The sequence below is a fragment of the Aulonocara sp. 'chitande type north' Nkhata Bay genome, linkage group LG10 (assembly GCF_057382095.1).
Source record: "Aulonocara sp. 'chitande type north' Nkhata Bay isolate Kocher_YH1m ecotype deep benthic linkage group LG10, A_spYH_male_GT1.1, whole genome shotgun sequence".
NCBI classification, from domain to species: Eukaryota; Metazoa; Chordata; class Actinopteri; order Cichliformes; family Cichlidae; genus Aulonocara; species Aulonocara sp. 'chitande type north' Nkhata Bay.
Window position 1 is genome coordinate 3,124,669 of NC_141353.1, and position 21,366 is coordinate 3,146,034.

At 42.4% G+C, this 21,366-nt stretch overlaps 2 protein-coding genes across 3 annotated transcripts; both read right to left on the reverse strand.

Moving 5' to 3' along the window:
- Positions 1 to 2,311: 2,311 nt before the first annotated feature.
- Positions 2,312 to 5,036, reverse strand: LOC147320021 (collagenase 3-like). The gene is made up of 10 exons (XM_086307839.1): positions 4,938 to 5,036; positions 4,592 to 4,839; positions 4,355 to 4,503; positions 4,071 to 4,199; positions 3,799 to 3,960; positions 3,567 to 3,696; positions 3,336 to 3,469; positions 3,094 to 3,253; positions 2,897 to 3,000; positions 2,312 to 2,436 (listed from the first exon to the last, which is right to left on the reverse strand). Exons 1-10 carry the CDS (start codon positions 5,034 to 5,036, stop codon positions 2,327 to 2,329), a joined length of 1,425 nt encoding a protein of 474 aa, XP_086163965.1. The 3' UTR covers positions 2,312 to 2,326.
- A 12,104-nt stretch (positions 5,037 to 17,140) lies between these two features.
- On the reverse strand, positions 17,141 to 20,076 carry LOC147320022 (collagenase 3-like). 2 transcript variants are annotated; one of them, XM_086307834.1, is made up of 10 exons: positions 19,939 to 20,076; positions 19,528 to 19,775; positions 19,291 to 19,439; positions 19,007 to 19,135; positions 18,735 to 18,896; positions 18,482 to 18,605; positions 18,231 to 18,364; positions 17,968 to 18,127; positions 17,756 to 17,859; positions 17,141 to 17,582 (listed from the first exon to the last, which is right to left on the reverse strand). In XM_086307834.1, exons 1-10 carry the CDS (start codon positions 20,035 to 20,037, stop codon positions 17,464 to 17,466), a joined length of 1,428 nt encoding a protein of 475 aa, XP_086163960.1. In that variant the 5' UTR covers positions 20,038 to 20,076; the 3' UTR covers positions 17,141 to 17,463. The 2 variants fall into 2 exon arrangements, with proteins under 2 accessions (XP_086163960.1, XP_086163961.1); XM_086307835.1 differs by lacking the exon at positions 17,141 to 17,582 and having other exon boundaries at positions 17,709 to 17,859.
- Between the last annotated feature and the right edge of the window lie 1,290 nt (positions 20,077 to 21,366).

Below are 21,366 nucleotides of genomic sequence, written 5' to 3' on the forward strand. Positions count from 1 at the left end.
AATAAAAAATATAAATAAATATTTTATTTTACAGTATTTCACAGGTTCCAGTTCCACTGTTTATTGTTTATTCATTTAAGTGCCAGTAGGAAACGTTTCTGCTTAATGAATAAATGGCTGTAGAATATAAATTGATTCTCTCATGGTCCAGGGACTTTGAGTCAGTATTTTGGGTTTCGTGTGAGGTTTGGGCTCTTGTATTTAAGTCTGGGGTGTGTGTATTACAAGTGCATTGCTATTTTCTCTCGTCATATATTTTGTCCTCTGTAGTCTATTTATCTTCTGTTCCCCAGTCATTACCCCATGTCTGACTGGTCCCTCTGTATCCTGTCTCTGTCTTCCTTTTTGTCTGTGTCAAGCTGGTATGTCTCAGTGTTGGTTTTCTGTTTTATTTTGATAGTCCCTCATCGTTCAGTTTCACTTCCCATATACGTCCCCTATGATTAGTGTCAGCTGTTTTCCCACCTGTTCCTTCTTCCATCCTTATCTGCTATCTGTATATATTGCCTGCATCTTTCTCCCTCTGTTCTTTGTTGTGTTTTCACTCATCCCCTCACTCCTTATGTTTTGTTTCCTTGCTTCCAGTATGCATTTTTTGTCTGGCAGGAAAGTACGAAGAAGAAATCAAAGAAGCAGGAGGCCCAATTTATGCCATTGTATCTTTGGTTAGGTTAATGTTTCCCTTAAAATAATAACAATTTAAAATGTATAGTTTAATTGCTGGTATTAACTATTTCAGACTAGGTTAGAGAGTGCAATGAGTCAGTTAATACGTTGTCAGCATATTTGGAAATATGCAAAAGTATTTTCGTGCAAAATGACACATAATTCCCTGCACGGCAAGCTGATCATTATCTGATCAGCTAAAGAATTATAATCCAAGTATTCGCTATAATATGGAGCACAAGCTTACCTTCAGCAAAGGTCAGATTATTAACATGATTAGCAGCTATGTTTCAATGCTGTGGAAAAGACTTTAAAGCTTATAATGAGCTAGTTGCATATTTTTTATGGAAATATTCAGTGCCAGTGTTGTGAATAAGACCAGCATTACAATGTTAATGTGTGTGTGTGTCTATAGGGGGAGATCTGCATGTAAAGGAATTTACGTCATGTTCATGCATGTTCACTTCATCAACAAGAACATGTTGATTTCAGTCTGAAAAGCCTTGAAGCAGGACATCAGGGTATTTCATCAGCACCGTGTGTGTGTGTGTGTGTGTGTGTGTGTGTGTGTGTGTGGGGGGGGGGGGGGGGGGGGGGGGGGGGTGTCTATGTACAGATTTCTGTGTCAGGCTGTGTGGTAAGCAGAGGTTGTTTTTTCCCCTTTTTCCAAAAAAAACTAAACTAATAAATATGAGTCACTCTAGAAACATCATAATGATTAGTCAAGAAGTCCATGAACACAAAGCACTGAATCAATGACCCATGACCATGACATTCTGCTCCGTACAGATGTGTTGTTATGCCAAGAAGCCATGTTATGTATTTATTATATTGTGTGAGAATGTATTATTTATATTGGATATAATAACCAAAAAGTATCAGATGTTTTTAAACAGTTCAGCTTTTATATAAATAAGACATGTAGCCATCAGTTATTTAAAATTCATACAGTCATTTTTCATATCATAGTTAAGAAACACAGTCTAAAGACAATGAAGTCATTTCGTGTATTTATTAGTGAATGCTCCTTTTAAAATGAAGTCATCTGAGCAATTACAACAAAACACATTTAGAAAATAAATTTGAAGCTGCATTTAGAAGGTCATTAAAATATTCTCAAAATTAATTACTTAATGCAGTGCTCATCAATCTCATACCTTCTGCAGCTATAGCACAATGCAGTATTAAATCCCCCTTTAACATAATACTACTTGGTCAGTGGTTCAATTTCTCTTTAATATTCTCAAAATCTTTAGAGGGTGTTCAGTCATATCAGGATACCAATATCAGTTTTTAATTTAGTTGTTTCCAGTATAAACTTGTTTTGTTTTGTTTCAGCAAAACTTGCAGCACTAAACAATCTTATTTGAGCTGTAACTGTTGTTAAAGTACAATGAATTACTCAGGCAAGGGCAAAGATTTTGTGTCCACCTGGGATCAAAATAATTTAGCAGAGGCAAGGATGTGTAGATCATATATTTATAGATCATAGTACTGACTCCTTAAGCCCCACTTTTATTATATGTTTAAAAAGAAATTGAGAAAAGTGCAGTTTAAACGTTTTCAGTGAAGTACTTGAATAATACTGTAGGCTTTGTTTACAGATTTTTGTCTTAGTTTGCACAATTACTACATACTGTAAAAACAAAGACCCATTCGTCTAGGGGTTCGTGCAGCGCAGGAAGTAACTGTTCCTCAACACACGGTGCCGTGTCCCAGTCCCCAGGTCGTACTCATACATGTAGGGTCCACTGTAAATGTAAGTGTAACCTGCAGAACAATGGCTTAGTGTTAGTCTAAATACTAGTTAAAGAAATGGTTCACAAAAATAATACATTGTCTTAATTCAATGATATACATGAGGCCACTGCTTTCATGTGTTGGTTACACTAAACTAAAAGACGGTTAGCTTAGCTTAAAGCATAAATACAGCCAGCAGACTTTGCCAAAAAAATCCACCTACTACTGTCTCTAAGCTCAGTACTTAATACTTAACTGTTGTTCGGGGAGGTTATGTTTTTAGACTCATTATAAAGTAGGTGCTACTTTTCGGTTTTACACTGGAGCATATAGTTTAAGAGTTAAAGAGTTTTCAAGAGGTTTTAGAGCTGCTTCTGGTTCTGCTGTTATGTTAAAAGTGTGGAAATTACAATGACAGTAGCATGACTTTTAGTCTGGCAAGACATTTTTTAAAATCTCTAATTTCAGGTTAGCAGTGAGGACCACTCACCTTTGTGCTGGAAAGCTGCCGTAACTCTTCTGGTCAGGCCTGCAAAGGCCTGATTCACCAGTCTGGGATATCCCTGCTCCATAGTCTTTCTGGACTCATCATAACTGGAGAAAAACAGAAAATAGATTGATCCAGTTGACGTTAATAGTATAGAGTAGCTCACAGTGAAAATTGGAACTGGTAAACTTTCAACTCACCTGAAGTAATTATTGCCTACAAAGAAGAGAGTTTTGCCAGAGTTTACATCATGAAGGGCAGCGTCGATTTTCCTCACTCCTTTTGGCAGACCAAAAGCAGTTAGTGTTTTAGGGTAGCCCCGCACGGGCTGGTTGCCAGTGAAGGCCCACACTTTGCGACCTGTAGAAAACGATTGAAAACGCTTAAGTTAGATTCCAAAATATGGAATGTGTTTCTTACATAGATAAGGAGAAACCAGTACCTTTGAACAGAAACACTGTGTCTAACTGTCGGCTCTCATACGCAGCATCGATGTCCACAGGGGCACTGGGCCACAAGCTTCTGATGAGGCTTTGCTGTGGAGTCTGGCTCTGGGGGAAGCTACGCCACAAGAAGCTGATAATAAATAGAGGCAAACATGAGCCATCAAACAATCATTACTAAACTGTGGATTTAGATGTTTTAGCACTCTGCTGCGGCGCATATCTGAAACCTGTCTTTGAAGAAGATAATCTCTCCTCTGTGGGTTGTGACAGCATCCAATACCATGGTAGAATCACAGGCATCAGGAGTAGTGGGAGGCTTGGGATCATCCACAGAGGGATCCTTCCTAGAGTTTGAACCTAGAATTCAAAAGATACGTTTTGGGAAGCCCTGCTTCACAATCCACCAAAGGTCAAAACGAGCAGCAATACCAAAGCAATATTCAGACCCTCAGTACTCACCATAGAGGTACTGAATGCCCCTAACATCATCCTGAGGCAGAACAAAGGTGTCAGGGTTTCTGTAGGAGTACGTTGGGTACATTAGGGCACCAGGGACATTGGAATGACCTAAGCCCAGAGAGTGACCAAACTCATGGGCGGTGACAATGAAGAGGACGTAGCCTGAAGTAGAAAACACAGAATGACAATTGGTTACAGCTAAGGATAACTCAGGTCGCACACTACAGAGTAATAATTTGGACACCACAGTTCATAAAAGTAAACAAACTTACCCGTGTTTGAGCGGAACGTGAACGTTTCATCTTCATCAAAATGGGCATCCCCTCCAATGCCATCACCGGGAGCAAATGCGTGGGCGAGAGTGCCATCAGGGCCATCAAAGGGGTAATAATCACCATGTGCTGTTAGAAGATAGTAGTTTCAGGGTTGGCCAAACAAAACACAGACACTAAAAAAGCTTAGTGTTCCTGACTGATAGGTGGGATGATCCTGTCTTGTGCAATAATACAATAAAAACGTTCAGTGATTATATTACTTAGTGTGTTTTTAGACTCACCCCGGCGACCAAAGGAGATCATAATATCAGCAATGCCGCTGTAGATCCTTGTGAACCTCAGTGGAGTGACTTTGGCCCACACCTGCAGAGCTTTGTCTATGGAGTCATCCACCTCTGCCACAGACATGTCAGGTGTGTAGTTCTCTATCCTGCAGAGCACAACAATATCCAAGAAAATCATTAGTGTGGTCACATTTTCTCACGTTGTGTGTTATGTTGTGTCTTTAGATCATTCACCTGTATGTGAGGCTGTTTTTCTTCCATTTGAGGTTGTTTTCAAAAGTGGAGAAACGAGCGACCTGTTCATCGGGAACCCCACAGCGGGGCTTCTTCATCATGGCCAAAGTGTCAGCATCCAGAGACCCGGTGATCTGGAGACCAAAGAATCTCTGCATCTCAGCCAGCTTCTTGTTCAGCGGGCTGATGCCCCTTCTGACAGCTGGACCCTCCTCCTCTGTGAGGTTGAAGAATTTCTTCAGGTAGTTCTGTCAAAAAACATGAGATCTGAACAATATTCTTAATACCCCATAATCCTAGGACTTGTGTTACAATTATAGGACAAGCAAAGGAAACATATACATACCTTTGCAAAACTTTCATCTTCCACAGAAACTTCAGAAAGCGGCACAGAGAGAACTGCAGTCGCCAGACTGAACAGAATACACCCGGTGAGAGACCTCATACTTCTTCACTGTTTTGACTTGTGTGCATACATTGAAGTCTGGTGTTATATAGGCTGTGGAGGGGAAGTATCGTAGAGCTGATGACTCAGTAATAGTTATATTTAGGATGACATGACTGAGGAGAAGATCAGCACAGATAGAAAATTCCCAAATCAACTCTGTGATTATGAGATGACACATTACAAAACATTACATACCAAAACTACAGATTTTTAAACCAAATATTATGTTAATAGTGAAACAGTAAGGGATAATAAAACCAGTGAGTTTTGACTGCTGTACATATCATTGTAGGATCATGCTAGTGTATTTCTTCATCAGTGTTTTGCTGATACTCATTCAGACAATATTGTCTCTATGTATTTAAACAGGAGGGAGATGAAACATTTATTGTATATTTGTCATTTTACTTTGAATATGTTTCCTAATTTTGCATGTTGTTCGAAGTTATATTACAACAGACACTGTAAATTTTGCTTAAGGCGGTTTAGCACAAGTCAGAAGATATTTATCGAATCCATCACAAAAGGGAGTACCTAGATTATTTTTTCTACTGATAAGTGAGCAATGTGTCCTGAGGCTAAACCCAAACAAGATATATCGTGCTGTCAACAAACCCTCTGTTTACTCTCAATTTTGCATGTGGTGCACAACAGTGCTGCCATTCTTTTCAGTATTGGACACTGATGGTAGTATCGTTTGGATTGTGTCTTAGATATACTGAACAATGCTAAAAAAAACCCAGCTAGTACATGTGTAAACTATGACCAGTTAGTACCTGTTATGAAAAAGTATCTATTAAGTGTCTATTAGGTCCTTCTTCTTTTCTTCTTTTATTTTTTAAGAAAACATAAAATGAAACACTTTGAAAAAAGTTTTTTCTATGGTTTAAATATGCACCACATGATGATCATTTCTTTTGTGTCTCCATGATTGCATATATGAGTACCTATTTTGGGGGCAATTATATGGGTCAATATTACAACACTCCATTACACAATGGGCTGATGTTAACAGATTTTAACACAGACTGCATCAGTCATCCGCAATCGTCTCGTATAAGGATTACAAGAAGTCTTGTATAAGGTCCACCGGTAGTGGGGCACGATGACTGTCTTGGAAAACAAGAGAGCTTGTAATGCATCAACAGAACCAAAAAAAAGAAAGTATGCATTTTCATCATTTTGTATATATATGAGTGCTGTTGTGACATGAATCAGAGACTCGTCAGGATTTTGACTGCATGACAGCAAGAAAAAAGAGGTTTTTTTAACCTTATTTGGGGCAAATTCATTGAACGTCATAGATATTTTGTGAATCATACTTCAGTGGTATAGTGTTCATGCTTTTACAATTAGAAACTGAAATTGTCACTTTTTAAAATTTCTCATATTTAGAAACAGGCTTCAAAATACACTACTCTACTGTAGTAACAGTACCTATTTCCAGCATTCTTACAATGTTTATGCTTCTGTTCCAGAAGTCAGAAAACCTCATTAAAAAGCCAGTTTGTCCACTGTGATTGCAGCGGAACCTGATGGGAACTGATAACTCAACCTATGACTTGTTACTGCAGCTTGATGATCTGATGCATGAATCACAGAGATTGAATCACAGAGGTTGTTGTAGGCAGAAGATCTTTTACTACTGAATGTTGAGTTGTCATGACTGAAATTACCCAAACACTTCAGGGACTCTTCCTCCTTCTCAAGAATAGTACCCTCTATCTGCTGCCTTTTAAGGTAATGAGGTAATGAAGTATTAAAAAAAAAAAGAAAAAATTCCAGACCATGCTGAGACGACTGAATGGATATCAAAGGCTGATGCTCATTGTTATACATCCTTTTGGCTTTTGTTTTGGTAACTTTGCAGTACAGTGTGTAAAAACCATGCTGATAACCCCATCGTTATATGAGTAGTCATCATAGTTTCCCTCCAAACAGAGATTATGATTCAAACATCAGGTCTATCTCCACAGTCAGGTGTATGTGGGCAGTCTATGATGAAACAGAGATCCACACCCATAAACATAACAGTGTGCGTGTGAGACAGTGAGACAAGAAATCCAGACATTTCCATTTTGGCAGCTTATCAACAATTTTCTCAGATGTTAGTTCCTGGAATGATAGATGTCAAAATGGCTAAAAAATAGCTCAGACATAACAAAGATGTGGCATGGATTTGGCAATAAATAAAAACCAAAGTGTGAAAATTATCTTTCAAATGTCACCATCACCATTCAACATTTCACCATTCATCATATCAGAAAAACATACTCCTCCAGGAGTGAGAGTTCTAGTCACCGTCTGGGTTCTCCTTGGAATCCAAACCATTTCAATTCCAAATGTTTACTTACAGACACCAAGCAAATCTGAGCACAGGAAAAGCAGGTAAGATACTCTTTTGCAGGCAAGGCAAAGAAACTTTCAAAATTGTGAGGAGCCAATGGACTGATCCAGACTGCGAGACATGAAAAATATGGTGACTTTTCCTGTTCTGTGGTCATTTCAACCGGACAGAGACAGGAGTAATGATAGAGTCAACTCAAAGGGACAAGTATAATTCGATCCCAGTTTCTCAGTTCGTAAACGAATGTTTTTGTACACAACCAACCCTTCTGAGCCAATGTGTGAAAAAAGGCGTGGGTCAATATCACCACAGGTTTCAGGTGAAACCATTGTGAGACCTTGCATTACCCTATTAGGCGACCTATTGAGGTTACTTCACACTGTCAAGTAACCTCAATGGGAGTTGAGGTGCCTGGAAAGGAATCTCAAAACTGCACTGTAGAAAGTTGGTGTTTTACAGGGTCAGATTTGAGTTGTCCTTTAACCACAATGAAAACAAGGAATGAAACAGAGTATGTGTGAAACTCACATTTCTCACCGCTAACACAGAGCCAGTTCTTAAGATGGTGCTAGAGGACCAAACAGCCATGGCTTTAATGATGATGGAGGGTCTTAGAGGAAATGGGAATATCATCAAACTAAACAAAGACAAAGTGATAAATGAAGTATTGAAACACATTATTTCCAAGGGAATGGGAAACTGCCAGAGCACTGGTCAAACAAAATGCTATAACAAGGTATTCAAAGTGCGCAAGATGTGTTTGAATGCTGTTTTAAATTTGTCTCCCTCTTTAATCCTTACCAAGTAATAGGCATTACAAAGGTCCAGTTTAGTGAAAATGGTGTTGCCTTGTAGGAGTTCCAATTCAGTTTACAGGAGGGGTGAGGGGTACTTGTTTGTCACCTTGATTTTTTCTTTGTCATGAAAAAGAACCCAGCACCAAGCTTTGTCGAACACTTCTGCAAGATCGTGCTACACTTGAGGCATGGAGGGACGGGGTTCAGGTGTTTTGGCTCTAATGGAGGAATTGACCAAAGGGGTGGTGGATCTGAGGAAAAGTAGATGGCAATTTATACTCCACCTAGGGCAGCCCGCTCTCACTCCCGATGCGTAATATACAGATGATTTGTCACGTCCCGAGGCATTCCAGGGAATGCGAAAGGTTACCTTTCTGCGTTCCTATGTAATGTGCCGGATTGTGGATGAAATCTAATTGAATGACGCTCCCGCAGTAACACACATTCCAGCTGTGTATTCCGGGCCTAACCCTAACCTTATCCCTAATTTTAACCACCACCTTAATCGTGTTAGACAGTGTTTTCCAAAGCGATTTAAGTCAAATAAATGTACATGTGTAGATTTATTCCAAACAGTTCTTATGTTTCCTCATTTTAATATAGGGATGTGTTAGGTGGCCAAAGGCGTAATATACTGACGATTTGTCACCTAGCATAAAATGTTACGCTTTGGGAGTGAAAACGTGTTGCCTGGAGATGCAATCTTTAGAACAATAGATATTGGGATTATGAGTACTAAGTCTGTGAGGACCGAAAACCAGGAGTGTTTAAGGTGCTTCGAATAGGAAAAGGCTAATTTGCTCTACATGGTTGCCTGAGAAAGTTAATGAAAAAAGTTGTAAATAATCTATGAACCATTGCGTCAAGAACCATTATTAAACATACTCAGAAACTTATTAACAAACTCTTCAGAAGACAGACTTGGGTACAATTTAAAAACTGTTTGTCCCTATCTAATCTAATCTAATCTATCTATCTATCTATCTATCTATCTATCTATCTATCTATCTATCTATCTATCTATCTATCTATCTATCTATCTATCTATCTATCTATCTATCTATCTATCTATCTATCTATCTATCTATCTATCTATCTATCTATCTATCTATCTATCTATCTATCTACCTTGATGCTCTTCCCACTTCAGGCATTGGTAGAGGCCACTCTGGAGGCTTGAGAGGCAGCAACAGCCTTGAAACGATAGCCTGTGCAGGCCCCTGAGAGACAGGTGGGCTAAGCAGTTTCTGCTGAAACACTGGAAAACACTGGGTGAACCACCCAGGAACCTTGACAGTTTCATGGCCAGGTGAGCCATGTTTCCTCAATTTTTCAAGTTCATTCCCAGTGTTTTTGTTTGATATATTTGTGGGATGTTATGAGATGTGGATGTAAATGAAGGGCAAAACAGAACATTTAAGAGCTGCCAAATCAGACACATGCGGAGGTGGTAGTGTAAAGAGGCAAAACTACAAATAAACAAAAAACCTACAGACCTAACTGCATCATGGTCATGTGTCCTGGTAATATATTTTTGTGTTACCCCCCTTTTAAACTTTTATTGATATTCTTTCCACTCTTCAAAATTTCCCAGGCTTCCCTACGATTCCTTGTCTTTGCTAGTTGCCTTTTCTTTCTTGTTCTGTAATGCTTAACCTGCCATTAACCTGATGATTGTATACTGCTTGTTCTTTGTTCATTTTTGTTTTTGGCTGTTCTCTCTCCAACATTCATTCATTTATTCATAATCCATCAGTATGAATGGACGGTAATTGAAAATATGGCGCATGCATTCATCAATAGGATGACCTGTAACAAGGTTTTGAAATTAAAGTGGGCTGTGATGTGAATGAACTGGGAGGTTGTTGTATGGTGTTAGTTCAGCAGGCATTACACACACATGCAGGTAGGAACAGATGATCACCGGAGATAACTCCTTTCTTTATTTTTATTTTTCTTCTTTCAAATACCACAACCAGAACAACATACTCACTAGCGCCCTCTAGCGCTTCTGGTAAATGCATCTACAGAACAAATGCAATAGTATGTGGACACAACAGAGGTTACTTCAAATGCAACTTTTCAGCAGCTCAACAAATATGACCAAATAGGGCTGGGTATCGTCACTGATTTCTAGAATCGATTCAATTCCAAATCACAACGTCCCAATTTGATTTGATCAACGATTCGATTGAATTCGATTCAATTTTGAGTCAGACAGTCAGAAATATTACAATTCTGATCATTTATCAGTACCGACACTTCATCAGAGGTGTAAGCATCACAGCACATGGCTTTGTATCACAGTAACTGAGGATAAAACCAAAAAAATATCATGAAGGAGATTTTCCCAGGGATCCCAGGGGCTATGTTGTCTGGGGGCTTTTGCCCCCTGGTAGGGTCTCCCATGGCAAATTGGCCCTGGGTGAGGGACCAGACAAAGAGTGATTCATAAGACCCTTATGAAAAGGACACCGAGGGAACAGTTTACCCTGCCCGGGATAGGGTTACCGGGGCCCCGCCCTGGAGCCAGGCCCGGGGAGGGTGCCCGAGGGCGAGCGTCTGGTGGCCGGGCCTTAGTCCATGGGGCCCGGCCGGGCACAGCCCGAAGAGGAGACATGGGCCTATCCACCCGCAGGCCCACCACCCGCAGGAGGCGCCATAGGGGTCGGGTGCATTGTGTGCCGGGTGGCGGCCAGGAGCGGAGGCCCTGGCGGACTGACCCCCGGCTGCCAAGACTGGCAATAGGGACATTGTCACCTCTCTGGTGGGGAAGGAGCCTGAGTTAGTGCGTGAGGTTGAGAGGTACCGGCTAGATATAGTCGGGCTCACCTCTACACATGGCTTGGGCTCTGGAACCAGTCTCCTGGAGAGGGGCTGGACTCTGTCTCAGTCTGGAATTGCCCCTGGTGAGAGGCGGCGGGCTGGGGTGGGTATTCTAATATCCCCTCGGCTTGCTGCCGGTACGTTGGGGTTTTTCCCGGTGGACGAGAGGGTTTGTTCCCTGCGCCTTAGGGTCGGGGAACGGGTCCTGACAGTCATCTGCGCTTATGCGCCGAGTGGCAGTTCAGAGTACCCAGCCTTCTTAGAGTCCCTGGGGGGGGGGTGCTGGAGGGTGCTCCACCTGGAGACTCTGTTGTCCTGCTGGGAGACTTCAATGCTCACGTGGGTAACGACAGCGAGACCTGGAGGGGCGTGATTGGGAGGAACGGCCTCCCTGATCTGAACCCGAGCGGTGCTTTGTTATTGGACTTCTGTGCTAATCACAGTTTGGCCATAACAAACACCCTGTTCGAACATAAGAGTGTCCATAAGTGCACGTGGCACCAGGACGCTCTAGGCCGTAGGTCGATGATCGATTTTGTAATCGTATCAGCAGACCTGCGACCATATGTTCTGGACACTCGGGTAAAGAGAGGGGCTGAGCTGTCAACTGATCACCACCTGGTGGTGAGTTGGATCAGGTGGCGGGGGAGGACACTGGACAGACCTGGTGCACCTAAACGCGTAGTGAGGGTGTGCTGGGAACGTCTAGCAGAGGCCCCAGTCCGCGAGATCTTCAACGCACACCTCCGGCAGAGCTTCAACAGCATTCCGAGGGAGACTGGGGACATTGAGTCTGAATGGACCATGTTCAGCGTCTCCATTGCCGAAGCTGCTGCATTGAGCTGCGGCCGCAAGGTGGTTGGTGCCTGCCGTGGTGGTAATCCCCGAACCAAATGGTGGACACCAGAGGTGAAGGGAGCCACCAGGCTGAAGAAGGAGTCCTATCAGGCTTGGTTAGCCTGTGGGACTCCGGAGGCAGCCGACAGGTATCGACAGGCCAAGCGGAATGCGGCTCGGGCAGTGGCTGAAGCAAAAACTCGGGTGTGGGAGGAGTTCGGAGAGGCCATGGAAAAAGACTTTCGGACTGCCTCGAAGAGATTCTGGCAAACCGTCAGACGTCTCAGGAGGGGAAAGCGGTGCTCTACCTGCACTGTGTATAGTGCTGGCGGAGCGCTGCTGACGTCGACTGAGAAAATTGTCGGGCGGTGGAAGGAATACTTTGAGGACCTCCTTAATCCCACTGACACGTCTCCCGAGGAGGAAGCAGAGTCTGGGGATGAGGGGAATGACCCGCCAATTTCCGGGGGCGAGGTCACTGAGGCAGTTAAACAACTCCTTGGTGGCAGAGCCCCTGGGGTTGATGAGGTCCGCCCCGAGTTCCTGAAGGCTCTGGACGTTGTAGGGCTGTCCTGGTTGACACGCCTCTGCAATGTTGCGTGGAGATCAGGGGCAGTACCTGTGGACTGGCAGACCGGGGTGGTGGTCCCCATCTTTAAGAAGGGGGACCGGAGGGTGTGTTCCAACTACAGGGGGATCACACTCCTCAGCCTCCCTGGGAAAGTCTCTGCCAGGGTGCTGGAAAGGAGAGTTCGTCCGTTAGTCGAACCTCGGATACAGGAGGAACAATGCGGTTTTCGTCCTGGTCGCGGAACACTGGACCAGCTCTTTATCCTCTCCAGGATACTTGAGGGTGCATGGGAGTTTGCCCAACTAGTCTACATGTGTTTTGTGGACTTGGAGAAGGCATTCGACCGTGTCCCTCGGGGTGTCCTGTGGGAGGTGTTGCGGGAATATGGGGTGTCTGGCCCATTGCTACGGGCTATTCGATCCCTATACAACCGTTGCAAGAGCTTGGTTCGCATTGCCGGCAATAAGTCGGACTCGTTCCCGGTGGGTGATGGGCTCCGCCAGGGCTGCCCTTTGTCTCCAGTTCTGTTCATAATTTTTATGGACAGAATTTCTAGGTGCAGCCAAGTGGCGGAGGGCTTTCGCTTTGGTGGCCTCAGAATCTCATCTCTGATTTTTGCAGATGATGTGGTTCTGTTGGCTTCATCGGGTGAGGGCCTCCAGCTCGCACTGGAACGGTTCGCAGCCGAGTGTGAAGCAGCGGGAATGAGGATCAGCACCTCCAAATCTGAGGCCATGGTTCTCAGCCGGAAAAGGGTGGAGTGCCCACTCCGGGTCGGGGATGAGTTCCTGCCCCAAGTGGAGGAGTTCAAGTATCTCGGGGTCTTGTTCTCGAGTGATGGGAGAAGGGAGCCGGAGATCGACAGACGGATTGGGGCTGCAGCTGCAGTAATGCGGACGCTGCACCGGTCCGTCGTGGTGAAGAGGGAGCTGAGTGTAAAAGCGAAGCTCTCAATTTACCGGTCGATCTACGTCCCTACCCTCACCTATGGCCACGAGCTGTGGGTAGTGACCGAAAGAACGAGATCGCGGATACAAGCGGCAGAAATGAGCTTCCTCCGAAGAGTGGCTGGCCTCTCCCTTAGAGATAGGGTGAGAAGTTCGGCCATCCGGGAGGGGCTCAGAGTAGAGCAGCTGCTGCTCCACATCGAAAGGAGCCAGCTGAGGTGGTTCGGGCATCTGACAAGGATGCCCCCTGGGCGCCTCCTGGGTGAGGTGTTCCAGGCATGTCCCACCGGGAGGAGGCCCCGGGGCAGACCCAGGACACGCTGGAGAGATTATATCTCTCGGCTGGCCTGGGAACGCCTTGGTATTCCCCCGGATAAGCTGGAGGAGGTGGCTGGGGAGAGGGAGGTCTGGGCCTCTTTGCTTAGGCTGCTGCCCCCGCGACCCGGCCCCGGATAAAGCGGATGAAGATGGATGGATGGATGGATGGATGGATGGAGATTTTCCTGACCTGACTTTTTATAGCAGATAACCTTAAAAATATTCTGCAGTAGAGCAAAATTTGGCATAATTTTAAAAAAGTTTAAATTTCTTCGGTATTGAACAGCAGAAATGAGCCTTTCTAGTCGGCAGTCATTGGAAAAAAAAAAAAAAAACAGCGGTCAATGTGACAGATTGAAGAACTACTGCATATAAAACTGTTCAGTTAATACTAATTCATATCTGTTGATATAAGGATGCAAATAATGTAAATATGGTAAGAAAGTGGTTAAGAGTTTATTATTTTTCATGTTATATTAATGGCTTTCATGTTATTTAAGAGAACTGCAATCTATACATCAGTGATCGGCTAGTAAGCCTTTTCTGGGATCGATTAGTAATGTCTCTATTCTCCACTAGGGGGCTTTCGCGCGTTCTCCTCACTGCAATAAACTACTGCATGAGAGACGCAAGTCATAATCACTCTCGTGATTCTTTTCCCCCTGTTTTCAGGTAAAAGTGTTTAAAAGTTGATATATTTTCAATGTGTACACTGTTAAGATATTTAAGAGGTAATCCTTCATTGTTTTGTAAGCGTTAGAAGCATTATATTACAGTTTTGTGCACATGTGCGTGGTGGTTTTGAGCTGTGTTTTGTACTGTGTAATGGCCATTACGATAACTGCAGGAGCTAAAAATGCCGCGATTGTCAGCCATTTTGTCAGGAAACCTGCTCAAGTATATGTATAGTAAGCACTTTAGTATTTCGGTTTATTAATTAGTGTTTTTCTTCCACCATGTGACATTTAGCAGTACAGAATGTGAAACGTTTCTGCTCATTTTCACTGCAATAAACTACTGCATGAGAGACGCAAGTCATAATCACTCTCGTGATTCTTTTCCCCCTGTTTTCAGGGGTGTAACAGTGCTGTAAACAACAGTAGACTGGTGGGTAATAAGCAAGCGACAGCAGAGACACTCAGAGGCTGTGGCAAGAAATACAAACCATCACAGACTACAAGCCCACTCCACAGACTGCTGTCAGTTCCACCCCTTTATCAGATGAGCTAAACAAATTCTTTATTTGCTTTGAGGCACAGAACTTCTCCCCTGCAGAGAAGATTCAACCCCCCGCTCCCCGAACAATCAGGTGGTGACACTATCCCCAGACAGTTTGTGGAGATCCCTTGCCAGGATCAACACACGCAAGGCCCCAGGTCCTGACAACATCCCTGGACGAGCACTGAGGGACTGTGCTGCAAAACTCACAGATGTCTTCACAGACATCTTTAATACATCACTGACCCAGGCTTGCACATGCCTCAAAGCCTCCACCATCATTCCTGTACCAAAGAAGTCATCTCCCTCCTGCTTTAACGACTGCCATCCGGTCGCACTCCCCCCATCATTATGAAGTGCTTTGAACAGTTAGTCATGCATCAAATCAAGACATCTCTTCCCCCCCAACCTGGATCCATTTCAGTTCGCATACTGGTCAAACCGCTCGACCATTAGAATGCTGTTCATAGGCTTCAGTTCAGCATTCCCCAGCAACTAATTCACAAACTGGATCTGCTGGGGATCAGCACCTCGCTTTGGCTGCTGGATTTCCTGACAGTAAGACAGCACGGGGTCAGCAGCAACACCTCCAGCACAAGAACACTGAATACAGGGGTTCCCCAAGGATTTGTGTTGAGCCCCCTACTCTTCACTCTGCTGACCCACAACTGCACACCATCTCACAGTTTCAAGCTTCTGTAATAAAACTGTTAGGGGCGCACCACCATTTGGAGATCCACGGCAATGTGTCATGCAGGATGCATCACCCTTCTAGAAGTATTGTGTAAGAGAATAAAGTGTGAAATGGTCTACTGAACAGTGTTTTGTCTTCCATCAGATGCCTCTGAGGGATCAGAAGAACTCGATGAAGTGTTGATATTTAACACTACTCAGTTATTAGTTCTCACATCCTGATATATGTTATAGGGGTGCAACGATACTCGTATCGATATTGAACCGTTCGATACAGTGCTTTCGGTTCGGTACTCATATGTATTGAACAATACAAATTTTTAATTTATTTGATCAACTTTCCTTCTGACGATGCTGTCTGTGTTGAGCGCTCAGTGGATCTGCGCTCGACAGTGCAGCCTAGGCGGAGTAGTCGAACGCAGATTCACTGAGCGCAGGGCAAGCTAGCGAGACAGAAGTTTAGCTCTCCTTGCAACATGGCAAATTGAACCTCCCCCACCCTCATTCAGATCTGGCGTTTGGAACTATTTTGGTTTTCATGTGAAATATGACCCTGAAGGTAAGCGCGTCATGGACTAAAGTAAAACAGTATGTCGGATGTGCAATGCTCAATTACATTGGTGGGAACTACTGCGTTAGCGCAGTTAGCTCGTTAACGTGTTGGCTGTCCAGCCCCAGGCACGGGGCGATCCGCGGTAGCTCGTAAACTTGCCGTGTTGTGGCGTTAACGTCATTTCAACGAGATTAACGCTGACAGCACTAGTGGGAACACAACGAATATGACTGCACATTTACTCCGACATCATCCTCGTGCAAAGACAAGTGGAAGCAGACAAAAACAACAAGCACGCATGCTACAAACTTTACCCGAGTCATTTAGACAGCCGTTAGCACATGATTCTCCTCATGGGGAACTGATATGTTTAATATGCTGCTGAGAATATAGTCCAGAAGAAGCGTATAGCTTTTATTTTGGTAAGAGCCATTTCTCTGTAATAAACTCTCTTTTCCAAAGATGAGTGATTCCTCAATCAGATATATATATATATATATATTTTATTACTTTGTTGTTTCAGCAACATTAAATTTAAAAACTGTACTTTTGAGTTAAAATATATAGTTATAATTTTAATAAATGACAAATTAAAAAGGCATGAACATTTTTTTTGTATCGAAAAAATATCGAACCGTGACACCAAAGTATCGAACCGAACCGAACCGTGAATTTTGTGTATCGTTGCACCCCTAATATTTTAGTAGTCATTTATCTCTATATCACTTTTATTCTACCGACTCTACATTCGTAAGAACTTTCTATTGTATATTTTTATTATAATATGACTGAGTTTAAGTTAGCTAAAAATAACTCCAAAGAGATACTTTTTCTTTTATACTTGGATTATATATGAGAGGTAAGGAAGCACTTCTTCAACTTTTGCATCAGTATTTTGTAAATAAAAGATCTGTACTTATTCTTACATTACCAGTGTGTGTACTTTATCCACCTTTGGTTGTAACATTGTAACACAACAGTAACATACTTAAAATGTGCTTATTGATGATGTCAATTTAATTTTACTGCACTCCATTTGATCTTTTGTATACATAAAGTCACAGTAATTAAAGTTGAAAACACAACAAAAACAATTAGCGAGTGAAAGAATTACATAATGACTGTGCCATAAATAAAACAAAATAAAAAGGTGAACCTCAATGAAGCAATGATTAACATAACAAAAACAAAATTAAGTACATAAGCTGCTGGTAATTGTTCAACAATAATATTAGATATCCAAAATTATATTGATACAGTTTCTCTTTATTTTTTTTACTGTGCCTTATTTAACATTCAAAATCTTCTGTAAACAAGTTAGAAAACTGGCTTATAGTAGCAGGGCAAGAAGTAGCTGTTCGGCAGCACACGGTACAGCCTCCCGCTCCACATGGCATACTCAAACATTTGTGGTCCACTGTAGAGGTAGGTGTACCCTGCAGAACAGAGATGCTACATGTTAGTGCTGCATAACAGACCAGAGGGATTTTTAAACATGTTAAAATAGCAATCATTCATTACATGTAAACTCAAAAGATAAAAACAGAAATATCAAAAACAGATATCATTGTCTCGTTTCAGTGGTCTTCAAGCCTGAATTGCTGCTCACCTCCTTGCTGCAGAGCTGCAGTCACTTTGGAGGTCATTCCCAAGAAGGTCTCATCCACCTGTTTGGGGAATCCCTTATCCATCTTCTTTGTGGCCTCATTATAACTGGGAAAAGAAAAATGTATTTAGATTCATCTAACATTTGTAATACAACTTGTAAGCTGCTGTATGAAAATCAGTTGCCTAATTTTCTCAGGTCTTAGTGGAACACACCTGTAGTATTCACTGCCTACAAAGAACAGAGTCTTCCCACTTTGTTCGTCATAGAGGGCCGCATCAACTTTCTTCACTTTTTTAGGCAGACCAAAGCTGGATATTGATTTAGGATAGCCACTTACAAGATCATAGCCGCTGAAAGCCCACACCTGCTGACCTGTGAACAAATAAGAAGTAGACTTTATAGTAAAGCTATGTAAAGGCACAAAAATGCTGACTTCAAAGGAGTGCTGCATTAGGTGGACACTGAGAAAGCATACCTTTAAAAAGTAAGACACGGTCTAATTTTTGGCTCTCATAAGCAGCATCAATATTAACAGGGGCATCGGGCCAGTTAGCTGAGATGAGAGTTTGCTGAGGTGTGCTGATCTGAGGGAGTTTGCGCCAGACTAATCTGTGAACACATGCACAAAATGTAAATTAATGTAAATGACCAATCAGCCAATGTCAGAAGCCAGCTCTGCTATGAGAGATTTCTCACTCAGGTATTCAAGCATTTATTTTGTGATACCTGTCCTTGAAGAAGAGCATCTCTCCTCGCATTGTGGCAACAGCATCCAAAACCATCGTTGAATCACAGGCATCAGGAGTAGTGGGCGCTGTAGGTCCAGGCTTAACGGGATCTGGATTTGGACCTGGAAGTAATTTAATAAATATCACACTGTTGTAAGTTGTAAAATTATTTATGCACAGGCTCTTCTAAGATTTTGGTCAACTCAAATATTTTTAATTGAATAAAACCAAAAAAAGAATTTAGCACTCACCATAGAGGGACTGGATGCCATTAACGTCATCCCGGGGAAGAACATAGGTGTCAGGGTTACTGTATGAGTACACTGAGTACATGAGAGCACCGGGGTCATTGGAGTGAGACAAGCCCAGAGAGTGACCAAATTCATGGGCAGCAACCATAAAGAGGACGTAGCCTGAAGTAGAAAACACAGAATGACAATTGGTTACAGCTAAGGATAACTCAGGTCGCACACTACAGAGTAATAATTTGGACACCACAGTTCATAAAAGTAAACAAACTTACCCGTGTTTGAGCGGAACGTGAACGTTTCATCTTCATCAAAATGGGCATCCCCTCCAATGCCATCACCGGGAGCAAATGCGTGGGCGAGAGTGCCATCAGGGCCATCAAAGGGGTAATAATCACCATGTGCTGTTAGAAGATAGTAGTTTCAGGGTTGGCCAAACAAAACACAGACACTAAAAAAGCTTAGTGTTCCTGACTGATAGGTGGGATGGTCATGTCTTGTGCAATAATACAATAAAAACGTTCAGTGATTATATTACTTAGTGTGTTTTTAGACTCACCCCAGCGACCAAAGGAGATCATAATATCAGCAATGCCGCTGTAGATCCTTGTGAACCTCAGTGGAGTGACTTTGGCCCACACCTGCAGAGCTTTGTCTATGGAGTCATCCACCTCTGCCACAGACATGTCAGGTGTGTAGTTCTCTATCCTGCAGAGCACAACAATATCCAAGAAAATCATTAGTGTGGTCACATTTTCTCACGTTGTGTGTTATGTTGTGTCTTTAGATCATTCACCTGTATGTGAGGCTGTTTTTCTTCCATTTGAGGTTGTTTTCAAAAGTGGAGAAACGAGCGACCTGTTCATCGGGAACCCCACAGCGGGGCTTCTTCATCATGGCCAAAGTGTCAGCATCCAGAGACCCGGTGATCTGGAGACCAAAGAATCTCTGCATCTCAGCCAGCTTCTTGTTCAGCGGGCTGATGCCCCTTCTGACAGCTGGACCCTCCTCCTCTGTGAGGTTGAAGAATTTCTTCAGGTAGTTCTGGAAGAGAGAAATATTCAGAGCTTTACACTCAAATATCTGTCAGCATGTTTAAGCTCAAGAAACAAGACAAATAACAACATGGGATGGACAATTAAAATAATCACAACGTTTGTCCACTCTAGCCTATGCCAAAAAATAAAAAACAGCCAAGTACACATACCTTTGCAAAACTTTCATCTTGCCCAGTAATCTGAGATACTGGCATGCAGTAAACTGCCACTGCCAGGCCAAGCAGAATGCTCAGAGTCAAAGTCTTCATGCTTCCTCGTTGTGTGCAACTTGTGTCTCAGTGCTGTGAGAAGCTGTTATATAGGCTGGAGTTTGGATGTGTTGAGTAACTACCTGCCGTCAGTGACTAACGAAATGCTCCTTTTATGGTGAAGATGGGAACTCATGACGGTGTTACATGTACAAAAAACCCCAAAACACTGATGTTGAATCATTGTTGCAGTTTGCAGAGGAAATTGTTCATGAGATAATTAGAACAGCCCCAACATCTGTAATTATCAGATTTTAATAATAATAATAATAATAATAATAATAATAATAATAATAATAATGGATTGGATTTATATAGCTCAGTGAACTCAGGTTAAAGTTGTTTTCCCTCTTTATGAAAGTTCTAGAAATAAAATGTAAAACTATTCCTATTTTCAAGCTCTCAAACAAAGAAAACAAGCGTCCATTTTTCCTTTTCCAGAATTGACCTCATAGCTGATTTAAAGCAGATTTAATCACATATTTGAAGATTTTCTTTGTGTGTTTTTTCCACAATTATTATTATTGTTGTTGTTGTTGATTCACTTCATTTTAATATAGGGTTCAAAGCTGGTTTCCTTCTTTTAGCTTAGCTGTTATTATTTAAAACTTAGTTTCTAGTTTTCTTTCATATTTTCTCAGTGGTATTTGGTATCTGGACTTAATAATCTCAGAACAGTTCTTGTCTCATTAAACACTTTCACCTGTGTTTTCTTGTAATGGATGTGTTAACATAAATTTAATATTCTGTCAAACACTGCATTGAGGAATTGGAAGGTTTTTTTTCACTATGAACACTTTGGTTTTTGCACGATCCAACATGATTCCAAATGAAAAGAAGTATTTTGCCAGGAATTGGTCATGGAGGGTTTCAAGTGCTGCACATCACATACAGGAAAGGATGATTAATGTTGACATTGCCACCATTTCTGTTACAATTGTGCAACCACATCTTCTACAATGAGCCACCTTTTGAGGTGCGTGGAACAAACCCGTGGACCAAGCTGAAGTCTATTAGCTGAAGTTCTTGAAAACCCTGTCCTTAATGCACAACATGTACTTTAAACGTGTGCCTCACACAGAGCCAAGACAAGATCAGATTCACTTTACTACCTGAAGTCTTGAAATTGCTACAGTGAAGTGTTAATGTTATCAGTGGGGTGGCTCAGATGGCAGAGCAGATCAGTTACTGATCAGAAGGTTGGTGGTTTGATTCTTGGCTTCCCCAGTCTGCGTGCCAAGCATCCTTGAGATACTAACCCCAAATTGTCCTCTGATGCATTCATCGGAGTGTGAATGTGTGTGAATGCAGATTAGTTTGCACTTGTGT